The 13,998-nt window shown below is 39.6% G+C and overlaps 1 protein-coding gene across 1 annotated transcript in view; it reads right to left on the reverse strand.

Moving 5' to 3' along the window:
- Positions 1-12,809, reverse strand: part of VPS13B (vacuolar protein sorting 13 homolog B) — a 583,949-nt gene extending 571,140 nt beyond the window's left edge. The window contains exons 1-3 of the mRNA XM_023763624.1: positions 12,672-12,809; positions 12,094-12,272; positions 5,817-5,960 (exon numbers count right to left, since the gene is read on the reverse strand). Coding sequence (XP_023619392.1) covers positions 5,817-5,960; positions 12,094-12,240 — 291 coding nt within the window. The 5' untranslated portion in view covers positions 12,241-12,272; positions 12,672-12,809. The remainder of the gene's footprint in view (positions 1-5,816; positions 5,961-12,093; positions 12,273-12,671) is intronic.
- Positions 12,810-13,998: the final 1,189 nt, after the last annotated feature.

Genomic DNA, 13,998 nt, shown 5'->3' on the forward strand with positions numbered 1-13,998 from the left:
TGAGATCCATGCTCCTCAGTAACAGGACCTGAGCCTTTTCCCCAGGGGATACAATCATTAGCCATCTGTCCTCCTGTTCTTTTCACACACAGAGCCACCTGACCCAGATACTGCCCCAGGCAGAGAACAATCAAACTATGCCAGCTAACAGCAACAAGTCAGGGAAAATGTGCTTATTATTGCCTATGGCAGTGGTCGGCAAACTCATTAGTCAACAGAGCCAAATATCAAAAGTACAACGATTGAAATTTCTTTGGAGAGCCAAATTTTTTAAACTTAAACTATATAGGTAGGTACACTGTTATTAACTTAATTAATGATTTTGGATTGAGTACTTAGTATTAACAACATGAGTTCAATACACTAACATATGGAATGCCTATTATGTGTCTAAGGCTGGAGATAACATGACATCCTTCTGGAACTTACATTCTCGTGAGGAAGATCAACTTTAAATAAATAAATAGTCACATCAAATAATTGTAGTTGTCATGAGTGCTAAGGAAGGAAATAAACAGTAAGCAAGAGAAGTTATTTAGCAAGGTTAGGCATTTAAACCCCTCTAAGCAGATAAGTTTCATTTTATAATAATAAAGCCACCAACACAAAATAATTACAATTCTTAAATTGATGACAAAAATACCTGTAGGATTTGCAGCTGGTTGGAAAAATACAGGTAACTTTATGCTTCGAGTAGGTACTTTTGTCACCCACGCGCGATTTGCGGACGCGACTAGCATTAACCACTGCACATGAGACTGCTGACTGGCTCACTCAACTCGTGCATGAATCGCACGCGCCTCCCCCCGTGCTGCGTATCCCATGGCCCACCTGCGCCGCGTCTCCCATCGCCCCACCCACCGACACCCCCCACTTCGGAACCACTTCTTCAAAATAGACTCGCCCAGGATGAAAACCGACTTCTGCGCATGGGCCACGAAGTTTCAATCACACTGTACGTGCGCGCCCGCAGGTGGTATTTTGTGGAAGAGCCACACTCAAGGGGCCAAAGAGCCGCGTGTGGCTCGCGAGCCGTGGTTTGCCGACCACTGGCCTATGGCCTACCTTTTCTTCCTATCAATAGGTGAGCATCACAGTGCCAACCTCTCCTCCTCCCCTTTATTTAAACAAGTGAATTAAAGTGGTTAAATCCACTCTTAGATTTGGAAGGTGAAATAGGCCAAAATTAAAGGAGAAAAGAACAAAAGTATATTCTGGCCTAAATCACATTCTACCATCTAATTTTTAGCACAATTCACAAGGCGGAATTGGGTGCTTAAACAGAATAAAACTGTACTTTGTTTTCTTATATATATAACTTCCCTCAGCAAGGAATACCTAGTCAAAGAAAAATATGTTAGGCAGTTTGAGAAAAAATAGGTAGGTAGTACCCTTATCTAGGTATTTTACTTACCTACTTAAGAAATAATACTTATATGCATAAAAGATTAAGAATAATTTAAGTTAGTCAGCAACGACCTTTATTGAGCACTTATCTGTGCCAGGCCTTAGTATTTGAAGGATGAGAAAATTAGAGCTGAAGATGTTCCAAGGCCAGAAAGACAGGAAGTGAGAGAGCTGGGATGAATGCCCAGATCTGTCTGACCAAAAAGCCCTTCCTTTAATCACTAAACTTGAAAGAAAGACAGGAAAGCAGGGAGAAAGTGAAGGGAAGAAGAAAGGCAGGAAGGGAGAAAAAAGAGATAAAAGGAACAAATTGTTTTATTTATGGCACTTCCAACATGTCACCTACTGGTAATAATCACATTACATTCATATGTCTTAATCCTCTTAACAATGCTATGAATTAGACACTACTCCCTGTGCAAAAGTATCCCTATTTAAAGATAAGGAAACTAAGGCATGATGAGATTAATAGTTCAAAATCACACTGCTATTAAATGGCATAATTCTAACCACGTTTCTCTATTATCATCCCTATGAGAAAAGGCCAAGAAAACAGTACAGTAAATACTAAGTACCATATATACTAAGAAGTCATGAAAGTGTCTCAAAAAAAAAGGTTTGAAAAGACTGTGCCCTACAGAAAAAAAGAAAAAAGGTGGAAGGCTTGAACAAAAAAAGGTAAAAAGGAAGAAAGCATGTATCTTATAGAAAAGAGAATAAGTAGTGCAATTTAAGTAAAACAGAGAGCAATGAAATATTAAGCTGTAGAAAGAAGCTAGAGTAAATGGTCTCTACCATGAATATCAATCCAAGAAATTTAAGCTTTACATATTGGCGATCAAATAAAAGTTAACACTGGGAATTTAAGAAAATGAAGTACTTCATTCAGGACAAAGAACCTTCTGGTTATGTGACAGAAAGCAACAGCAGAGATCCCAACAATTGATAGACTATAAAAGTTTAGAAATTAAATGATGAGGGAAGCAGCTATGATAATTTTTTTAAATGCTAGCACCTGAAATTCAACATGTTCAAAACAAAACTCAAATTATGCAACGTACTGTTCCTTTCCCCTTACTCCCAACCGCCCCCCCCCAAAAAAAAATCCTCTGTCCTTTACATCCTAATTCAGTCAATGATACAACCATCTTCTCAGTCTCCTAAGAAAATAAAACACACTAACTTTGCAAAACAATGCTAAGGAGCTTTAAAAATGTCAAGGTAGAAAGAAAGATGCTTGACCATGAATTGTATAGGATGACTGTTCTCTAAGTTTCAAACTACCCAGGAAATAACCAAATAATTTTTTTAATGTAAATTTTAAGGTACAATAGTGGATTCAATTTTAGATACGTGGTGTTTCTGGTGAAGATACATCACACCAATAGATATGTCCACGAGGGAACTGAACATGTACTGGGAAAGACTGAAACAGCAATCAGAGTTAGATAAAAATTCAGGACTCATCAAAATAGAAGTGATAGTTGAAGTTACTAGATTTCCAGTAAGAAGAAATTTAAGGATTTATGCTTCTAAAAATACAACAGACTAGATAATTGGAAACATTGTTGTGGAATGCTAAAATAAAATCAAAGGAAAATTTTAGCTAGGCTCAAAGCAGTGAGTCAGACTGAAGAAAAATACAGGTATGCTCAAGGTACAAAAGCTGGAAGAGACAGGTGAGAAATAAAGAAGACTCCAAATGAAACCGAGAAACTTTGATTAAATTTAGCTTTAAATCCTAGCTCTAGAAATGAGAGAAGAATCTTTTCCCCAGGTAATAATATAAATATAAATAATAATATAAATATACTGTCCACACTAAAAATGTCAACTCCTCAACATAAATGTCTAAAGGCTCTCTAAATTTTTAGTAACCACTAACATCCAAATAATCTTAGCAATACTTTTGAAGTGCATTAAAGAGGAGGAAGTCGTCCTAACTGGTTTGGCTCAGTGGATAGACCGTTGGCCTGCAGACTGAAGGGTCTCAGGTTCGATTCCGGTCAAGGGCATGTACCGTGGTTGCGGGCACATCCCCAGTGGGGGGTGTGCAGGAGGCAGCTGATCGATGTTTCTCTCTCATTGCTATTTCTAACTCTCTAGCCCTCTCCCTTCCTCTCTGTAAAAAATCAATAAAATATATTAAAAAAAAAAAAGAGGAGGAAATCTACTAATGTTGGTAGAATTAAATTAAACTTTACAAATTAGACATGCCTTCTTATCAAGGCATTTAGCAATATTATATTTCTGCAATGATCTTTTCTGGATGAAACCTCAGATTTATAATAGTTAAATTGTATCTTATTACATTTTCACATATTAATAATATTACTTTAACAAATTAATATCTATAACTCTAAAAGGCCCCTTCATTTAACCTACCACCCTACACTAATTTTATTTAGAAAATAAGTCTTTTCTTCATTGTGATCCTACAACATAATAACTTCAAATAATTACAATTATTCAGTTTATTAGTACATGAATAATTTTTAATTTAATTTCCCACTTTACTAATCAAGGCTCCAAATAGGAAAATAAACTGTTTAAAAATGTGTTTCATCTATAATGTTTTCACTAAAAAATTAATTCGAATCACTAGCATAAACCCAAGTAACACTCTCCAGGGGTGTACACTGCTGAATATTTTGTCCAAATGTCAGCCGCAATTCTCACAAATCCTTTCTACCTCAAAATTTTAAACATCTGTAAAAAATACTTGTTGTGAGAGTGGTTTACAATCATGACCCTTTGACCTTTTGCTATGCACACCACAAAATTCAAGTCTCAAATGCCATGCAAGCAGGAAATCTGGATCATTCCTGCAGTAGCCATCTGCATGGTCCAATATCAAATATTAGTTCGAGGTGGCACTAAGTCATGTGTTACAAATCTTTTTCTGCAGCCTCGATAATTAGTTGTAATTTGCCTTTTCTAAAATGTGTTTCTTATGGGACATCTGGCCTTGAAAACTCCACCTACCCGTTGAAAAAATACTTAGTGTCTGGATTTTTTTTTCTCATAATATGAAGCACTGTATGGGTGCCATAACTAAGTCCAGACATTTTTTTAAAAATTAAATTCCAAGGACAGATGATGACTAAGAACCATTTAAGTATTACCAAATAAAAATGTAAAATAAACTTTGTTGCAATATAACTATCTACAGATTTCTAAACCAATCTCTCAAATATTTAAAGTTCACAAAATAAATTTTCAAAGGAATATATAGCACTGGTCTACTTACTTCAAGAAACTACATTGGTAAGTTAAATTGGATAATACAGGTTTGAATCAAAGATTTCATAAAAGGAAAAAAAAAAATGATTTCAGCCCCATTGGTTGATATGACACTCAAAGATTGTACTTAAATTAGGAAATGATTTTAATAATTCATAATTAACCTCAACTAACTTCAAGAGATTTAAGTTATATTTAGGATACACTAAAATTGCCTTAAGTTCTCTTCAATTTATTTGGTTACAAAAAGCCTTCCCTAAAAATGAAAGGTAAATGTGGATTAAGGAAAAAGTAGTAAAAATGAATGACAGAGACACTGCTTTTCTGCAAGATGAAAGGGAAAAAATGTATCACAATTATGCTGCTTTCCAGATCTATTTGCTTCCTAGACCAGAACATTTTTGGTAAAACTCCTTAAAATCAATACTACACTTTTATAATAAAACACTAAAAAGAAATGTAAGATGGGTTAAAGAATACATAAGTCAGAAAAGGCCCGGCTGATGTGGCTCAGTGGTTGAGCATTGACCCATGAACCAGGAGATCACGGTTCGATTCCCGGTCAGGGCACGTTGCCTGGGTTGTAGGCTCGATCCCCAGTAAGGGGCATGCAGGAAGCAGCCAATCAATAATTATCTCTCATCACTGATGTTTCTATCCCTCTCTCCCTTCCTCTCTCTGAAATCAATTTTTTTTAAAAGTCAGAAAAGAATCAGTTTCTGATGACAAAACCTCAGACAACAATGAAATTTGGTAAATAAAGGCAAATTCAATATATTTTTATCTTCTCAAAAATAACGAGATTTTCACCTCATTTAGAAATGTCACATAAATAAAAAGCCATGCAGTTACTATGCAAAAATTCAAAAACTGGACACAATCAGACTTCACTTCTAGTGGATATAGGTAATAGCAATCTACATGATCCCTATTAGGGCTATGATCAGATTAAGTGAAATTACTATGAAAATATCCCTTGGGGTATTTTACCCAAATTTAAAACATCCTTTTACAATTAATTATGTTACTTAACAGGCATATAAAAATAATAAGTATATAAGCTAACATTTATTTATGTAAAAGTTGACATATCCCAAAAGTTAAAGAAATATTCAAACACTAGTAACTAGAAAATTGGTTAACATAAACAAACAATAATTTCATACCTGCATTCCATCTTTAAGTTTCAAAATGCATTCCATTGTGTTAATGGTGATTACCACTGGTTCCGAGCCCAGTTTTGTCCACGGTACGTGGATCCTCAGTTCGTGAATATGTCCACTTAAAAAAGTGAATGGTAATTTCAATTCCTTAAGACACAAAATATTAAATAAGTTAGTAAGTGCTTAATGTATTTTCATTCTAATATTCAAATTACTCTCTTAAAATAAAATGAAACTTCCAACACAAAAATAGTTTGGCAATTATTGTTTATCAAAAAGTAGCATCAGTAACTTATTAAACTACAAAAACCAATTATGCAAGTTACACTTAACAAACTACTGAACCTGTCTAGGCCTGAGTTTCTTTATTCTGATGAATGGAAATAATATACGTATAATACCTAGTACATGATAAAGGCTCATATATGGTAGTGGGGGGGGGGGGAGGGGGGACACAGTAGTCACCCTAGTAGACAGCAGCAGTACTTGAGATAACTGCAATGGTATATATTATTTAAAATCTCCACCTAAAAATACGTTCCCAAGTGTGTTATAAACTACAAGTAGCATTATATGGCAAGTTGAAAGGGGAGCTGAAATAGAGAAAGGAGAATGACATGACAAAATAAAAGTTGACCAACTTTAACAAAAAACTTACTGAACTTTACTTAAAGATTGTACCTGGATACTATATGGTCCATAAATTTAAAATGTTTTTCTAACACGTTTCCATTATTATTGGATAGAGAGTTAAAAATGAAAACATAACTGTCACTCAATCACTTTATACTAATTTGTTTCACCTCCCAATAAAATTTTTGTTAAAAATCAACAAAGGAAGAAAAAAAATTATTTAGATTGTACTTCAACAACATTTTTACAGTTCTTGTAATTCTATTAATGAAAGTTAAAATAAACATTATTACGCTTATTCATTCATCCAACAATTGCTCACCTACTTGGTTTAGCAAGATAGCTAGTAAAATAGCTAAATAGTTTTTTTTATTTAGTTCTCAGAACATGGGTAAAGATCTTTAATAAATTTAAAAAAAATAGCTAAATATATATAGGTAGTAGGTAAACTGGTTAAGACAAATAACTCTGGAGCCAGCAACACGGATTTAAATCTTACTCTTCTATTTAATCATCCCAATGACAGTAAGCAACTTGTTTAATGTATCTGTGACTCAGTTTCTTATCTGTAAAATCTGGATAAGAATAGTAGTATCTTTGAGGATTAAACTAATTAATTTGTATAAAGTAATTAGAATACTGTCTTCCTAAAAGAGCAATCATTATTTTTTATTATTATTGATTTCAGAGAGGAAGGAAGAGGGAGAAAGAAATAGCAATGATGAGAGAGAATCACTGATTGGTTGACTCCTGCACATCCCCACCACTGGGGATTCGAGCAGGCAATCAAGCATGTGCCCTAACCAGCAACAGAACTGTGACCTGGTTCAGAGACTGACACTCAACCACTGAGCCATGCCTTTTTTAAAGGGCAGAATATTAATCATCTATTTCTAGTATTCTAATCAATTGTCAAAATTTTACATATTTCTCATTATTACATTAATTTTTAAGCTGAAATAATTTCAAGCATTAATCAACTGGCAGATTAAATTTTGTTTTGTGTCCATAACAAAAACAAGGTTTACTGAGTATTATTCTGTATCAGGCTCCGTTCTAAGAACTTTACCTGCATGCAACTATTTAATCCTTGTAAGAACCCCAAAAGGTAAATACAAATGAAGACTATGAGGCATGGAAAGGTCAAGTAACTTCCCTGGTTTATCTAGGAAAGCAGGACACAAAACTTGAAAATCTGATGCCAAGCCTTGCTCTTAACCACAATCATACTACCTCTACACTCCCATTATGAGCACTGAATGCCTTTCCAAATACATGTGTATGGACAATGAGTCAATAACATTTCCACCTCTACCATTCCCTGATTTGTGTAACAACGATACAGTTGTGAAATGGCTACCAAAGTTGCAGTCTAAGGGCCAAACTGAATTTTCTCAGAGAATTAAAAGATACCTGAACCCTTGGGTGAGGATTAACAAGCAAAAAGAGTTAAAGGAAAAAATTGATAAACTGGACTCAATAAAATGAACTCTATTCATCAAAACACACTTTTAAGAGAGCAAAAAGACATGCCACACACTGGGAGAAGATACTGCAAAACATGTACATGCCAAAAGACTCATTTCCAAAATATATAACGAACTACTATACATCAATAAGAAGACAGAAAACACAATTTTTTAAAAAAGGCAAAAGAGCCGAAGCCAGTTTGGCTCAGTGGATAGAGCGTTGGCCTTCGGACTGAGGGGTCCCAGGTTCGATTTCGGTCAAGGGCATGTGCCTGGGTTGCGGGCACATCCCCGGTGGGAGATGTGCAGGAGGCAGCTGATTGATGTTTCTCTCTCATCGATGTTTCTGGCTCTCTGTCTCTCTCCCTTCCTCTCTGTGAGAAATCAATAAAATATATTTAAAAAAAAAAAAAGGCAAAAGAATCAGAAACTTTACAAAAGAGAATATCCAAATAGCCAATGAACAACACTAAAAGTGATCAACGCCATAAATCATTATGAAATGCAATTTTAAATGAAATACTACTTACACCCACCAAAAAGTTTAAAATTAAAATACTAAGATGGTGTCATAGATAAACATATCCTCCCACAACCACATCAAAATTACAACTACACTACAAAGGAAACCATCATTCAGAATTGCCTGAAAGCTAACTGAACAGAAGTCCTACAACTAGGGATTTAAAGAGGAAAACAAATCAAGACTGGTAGGAGGGGAGAAGACACAGAGGGCTGGCCCCACACCCATGTGTGGTAGATAAAAATTAGAACGAGTATCTCCACTGTGGAGATCACCCCTGAGGAGCAAGGGGTCCCAGCCCCACACCATGCCCCCCAGCTCAGGGTTCCAGTGCCAGGAAGAGAAGTACCCAGACCTCTGGCTGTAAAAACCAACAGGGATTGTGCCTGAGTGAGGCGCAGGGCTGCTGGAGTCACAGGCAGTTCCTCTTAAAGGGCTCGCACAGGAACTTACTTGGACTCACTCCCTCTGAGCTCCGGCATTTGGGCAGCAGGTTGAAAGGAACCATGGACAAATGGGGAGGAAATGAATTGTCTGGCATCAGGGCCAGAGCTGGAGAGCAGCCAAACAGAAGTTCTAGCAGAACCCATTGTTCCTTTTCTGAGGACCCCACCTCCACCACAGAGCTAGAAAATGGGCACTGCATCTCAGTCTCCATCAACCTGGCTCATGTTCACCCCACCCTAGTGATTCCCTGAGACCCCACTCAACTTGCAGGCCAACCCAAGCTGTTTTCATTGGCTTACCCAGTAGTTCTCAACCTTCTGGCCCTTTAAATACAGTTCCCCATGTTGTGACCCAACCATAAAATTATTTTCGTTGCTACTTCATAACTGTAATGTTGCTACTGTTATGAATCGTAATGTAAATATCTGATATGCAGGATGGTCTTAGGCGACCCCTGTGAAAGGGTCGTTCGACTGCCAAAGGAGTCGCAACCCACAGGTTGAGAACCGCTGGGCTTACCCATATAAATGGCTTTTTGCTCATGTTTTAGACTTTCCTAAAATCTCTCAAACAAGCACCATCTGGCCCTGGTGTGCTCCATACCTCTAAGTGACCCCAAGCCCAACACTAACAGCAGCTGGCATTGGTTCACAGCTTAGTCTCACCTGGGCACTTCCAAGCCAAGCACAAGTAGCAACCATCTACAGATCATTTTGTAACTCATGCCAGGTGGCCCCAGGCAAAATACAGGCAGCTGCTAACCTTGGTCTACACCTCCAGGGAGGCCCCAGAGCCAGCACACCACTGGACAGCTTCAGACCAAGTCCAAGCACCACCCAACCACCTCCACAATAAACTCACTCAGCTGGCACCAGAGCCCCACTGAAAGAAGTCCTGCTCTGTGGGTTGGGCCCCTGCACAAGAAACCCTCCATGGTAGGTGGTCATTGCAAACAGTCCTTGCAGCTGATCAGTCTGGGATCATACCTGGAGTGCCCAGCTCAGGTTATTGGGGAGGCTGTGCCACTGGACCCTACAGAACAACTACTACATAGAGCCACTCTACCAAGCCCAAGAGCTTCAGCAGAAACAAACACAAGGAGGCTGCCAAAATGAGAAGACAACGAAACATGTATGCATCATCCTGTGGAAGTTGAGCTTTGATTGCCATTGGCATATCAATGTAAGGTATTTATCCCCAGTAAGCACAGAGTCTCAAACAAGATGAACCCAAAGAGGCCCACACCAAGACATCATAAATAAAATGAGAAGGTTAAAGACAGAGAATCTTAAAAGCATCAAGAGCAATGCAGTCAGTTACCTAAGCGGGAGCTCCCATAAGACTGTCAGCTGATTTCTCAACACAAACTTTGCAGGCCAGAAGAGATTAGCAAGAAATATTCAGAATGATGAAAAGCAAAGGCCTACAACCAACATTAGTCTACCCACCAAAGCTATCATTTAGAATCATAAGACATATAAAGAACTTCCCAGACAAGGAAAAGCTAAAGGAGTTCATCACTACCAAACCAGTATTACATGAAATGTTAAAGGGTCTTCTTTAAGAAGAAGAGGACTTGGCCAAGCCAAGCAGCTCAGTTGGTCAGAGTATCATCCCAATACGCCAAGGTTCGATCCTGCTTAGGGCACATACAGGAGTCAACCAATGAATGCATAGATAAATGGAACAGCAAATGTCTCTCTCTCTCTCCCTCTTCCCCCTCTCTCTAAAATCAATAAATAAAGGGGGGGAGATCAAAAATATGAACAATAAAATGGCAATAAATACATATCTGTCAACAAATGAATCTAAAAAAATAAACTAAGAAGCAGAACAGAAACAGACTCATTGATACACAGAATATTTTGACAGTTGCCAGATGGGAAGGAGGCTGGAGGGATGGGTGAAAAAGGTGAAGGGATTAAGAAGTACATATTGGTTGTTACAGAATAGTCAAGGGGATGTAAAGCGCAGCAGAGGGAATATAGAGTCAATAGTATTCTAATAACTGTGCATGGTGTCAGATGGGTACGAGCTTTATCAGCATGATCAATTAGTAAGTTATATAATGTCTAATCACTGGGGTGTACACCTGAAACTAATATATCATTGTATGTCAACTGCAACTGACAAATAGAAAATGATTAAAGCCAAAAAATAAAAGTAAATAAAAAATACCAGCCGAAACCGGTTTGGCTCAGTGGATGGAGCGTCGGCCTGCGGACTGAAGGGTCCCGAGTTCGATTCCGGTCAAGGGCATGTGCTTGGGTTGCGGGCACATCCCCAGTAGGAGATAAGCAGGAGGCAGCTGATCGATGTTTCTCTCTCATCGATGTTTCTGTCATTGTATGTCAACTACAACTGACAAATAGAAAATGATTAAAGCCAAAAAATAAAAGTAAATAAAAAATACCAAACATCAAATAATAATAATAAAACCGTGAGCAACTGGGAGCCCTCATGCATTGTTGCTGAGAATGTAAACTGTTACAACCACTCCACAAAACTATTTGGCAATATCCATTAAAACTTAACTTCAGACTACCTCCCAGATACACACTTAAGGAAAATTAATACTTATGTTCACCAAAATACAGGTACAAGAGCTTTGTTCATCAGAGCTTTCTTCGCAATAGTCAAAAGCAGAAGTAAATTGTGAATCTTTATACAACTGAATACTACAAGGCAATACAAAGAACAAGCTACCACTCATGCAAAAATATGAGTTAATCTTAGCTATAATGTTTGGACCCTTCCATTCCCCAAAGGGCGAATGGGAATGTATTGTTTTCTAGCATCACACAAAACCTAGCCATGTAAATTAGCATGTTCCATAAGGCCTGAGAATTGAGTAAATAAGCTGAGCAATTCTAACAGGAACAATGACATTGTTTTCCTATTTGATGAGGCAACTTTTGGAGATCTGACTCTAACAAACCATCACTAACGATACAGCATAAAAATATATATATATGTGTATATATATATATGCATGTATATATATATAGTAAAGGAAGGTATCTAGTTTCAGGGTAGCCAAAACTAGTTTAACAGAAAAAAAAATTCATTTTTAAAACATAAAGTCAAAGTGTAGGGAACAACGGGTTACTTCTAAACAATTAAAACATAAAGTCAAAGTGTAGGGAACAACGGGTTACTTCTAAACAAGCTGCAAATGTGTCCAGTAAATGACAACTACGCAGTTTACCTGTTCCAGCACATCCAACTTTAACTCGAGCTTGCTGAGCACCACATCTCCGCCCCATAGTGAAAGCTGCAGGTCTGACGGCTTCAAGTTCTTGATGTAGCGATTCACATAGCTCATCAAAATCGGAGTCACATAGGACTCCAGCATCGTTTAAGGTGCAGAGAAGTCAACGTCAGAAGCTGGAGGGGGTCAAGACAGAAATATTAGAAGTCACTGAGTCTGTGGTGCAACGAAGGGAAAAAAATAAAAATAAAAATAAAGGCACTTTTCGGGAGGGGTAGAAGAGGCCGAAAAGCAACAGTCCCCACCAAAGCGGCCGCTCGCCTCCTCCCAGCAGCAGAAACAAAACTCTAATTAGACTCTGCCTGCCGAGGAGCGGGAGGAGAGGTGGTGACCTGAAGACACCGACTCCCCTGGAAGAGAATGAAGTGCAGCGGGGCCCCCTCCGGCCGCTGCACCCCTTCACCAGCCCGGCGCCCCCGCAAGGCCGGCGCCTCCCAGAACCCGCCGCAGAACCAGGGCCATAAGGAAACCGGCGCCCGCCCCCCCGCCCCACTGCACCCTCGGCGGACACTCACGCCGGAGAGAACCGTGGCATCCCTTCCACCTCCCGGCACCTCAAACCCCGCCCGGCGGGAGGCCGCTCCTGCGCGGCGCCACTTCCGGGTGTGCCGTCCTCGGTGCTCAAAACAAACTGTCCCTCCACCGCCACCACGCGACTCCGCGGCGGGACCGGAGTTCCCGGGCGGGGCCAGCCACTCAGCGCGTCCTGTGGAGGGAAACTTCCTGCGCTCGGCTGGCCGACGTACCCGCTCCGACGCCGCCGGCGGTCAGGACCTGGCTTGCGGAAGTGCCGGGGGCAGGTGGGCGGACCGGAAAAGGGGAGACACCCGGGACCCGGAAGTGGCGCTCCGCGGGGAGAGTGGCCGCAGGTGGAGGAGATCCGGCGGGGTGTTGGAACGCGGAGTGCCGGAGGGCCGAAGAGCCGCAGATCCGAATATCCGAGGAGGAAGAAAACGGGCCCCGGTGTTCCAAACCCTGAAGAACAAGTGGTGGTTGTTTCTCTCGGGAAATGGAAGGCCTGGGAAGAGGAACTGGGATTCAGTGGGCAGGACTCGAAGGCCGTAGGTTGGAGAAGCGGTGGCGGGGGAAGTAAACGTAGACCCGAGCTTCATTTGCTGCGGGGGGTAAAAGGTGGGTATGGAGAGAGAAAGCGAAGGACTGGTGAAGGGGTGCAACCTAAGGGGATGCGTTTTGTAAACGAGCTGTGACGAGGCGTCACCAGGCTTGTGCTGCGGGGCCCAGAAGGCATGGTCCGAGGAAACCCTGGAGAGCATTGGGTTGCAGTCTGACTCGGGACTTCAGGAAAGGGGCGGAAATACCAGAGGAAGAAGGAAATGCGAGGCTTACTAATAGATGCACAGTGAAAAGAAATAGCAGATGAGGAGTTAATTCGGGGTTTTTAAGAGTCGGTGTTAGTTCTTAGGAGGCTGACAAGAATGTATAAAATATTTCCTTCTGGTACCCTGCAAGCTAACAAAGTCAAGCAACTCAAGCGCTAACTTGGAAAAATACACACGGAGCTTACAGGATAGCACAGGGCATGTGACCAACGTTTTTTTTTGACCAGTGTCACTTATTTTTGGTAACCACTGAAGAAAACCCCTACCGCTGCATTTTGAAAATAGACAACTTGTAAAATTATTAAAATGCCCGCCCATGTTGTCCTTGCATTTAATTGTAAGTACTTAATAAAGTAAATCCCTAAAAGCTCTTGACAGGAATTCAAGTTAGGATTTCTTGAGTTTTAAAAACTACAATAGAAAATAAGCACAAGCGAGGATGCCAAGGTGTTTGGATTTATTATTTTTTTAATGAAAATAATGAACTAAGTTTAAAATAAAA

This window comes from Myotis lucifugus, unplaced genomic scaffold, assembly GCF_000147115.1.
Source record: "Myotis lucifugus unplaced genomic scaffold, Myoluc2.0 scaffold_294, whole genome shotgun sequence".
Taxonomy (NCBI): Eukaryota; Metazoa; Chordata; class Mammalia; order Chiroptera; family Vespertilionidae; genus Myotis; species Myotis lucifugus.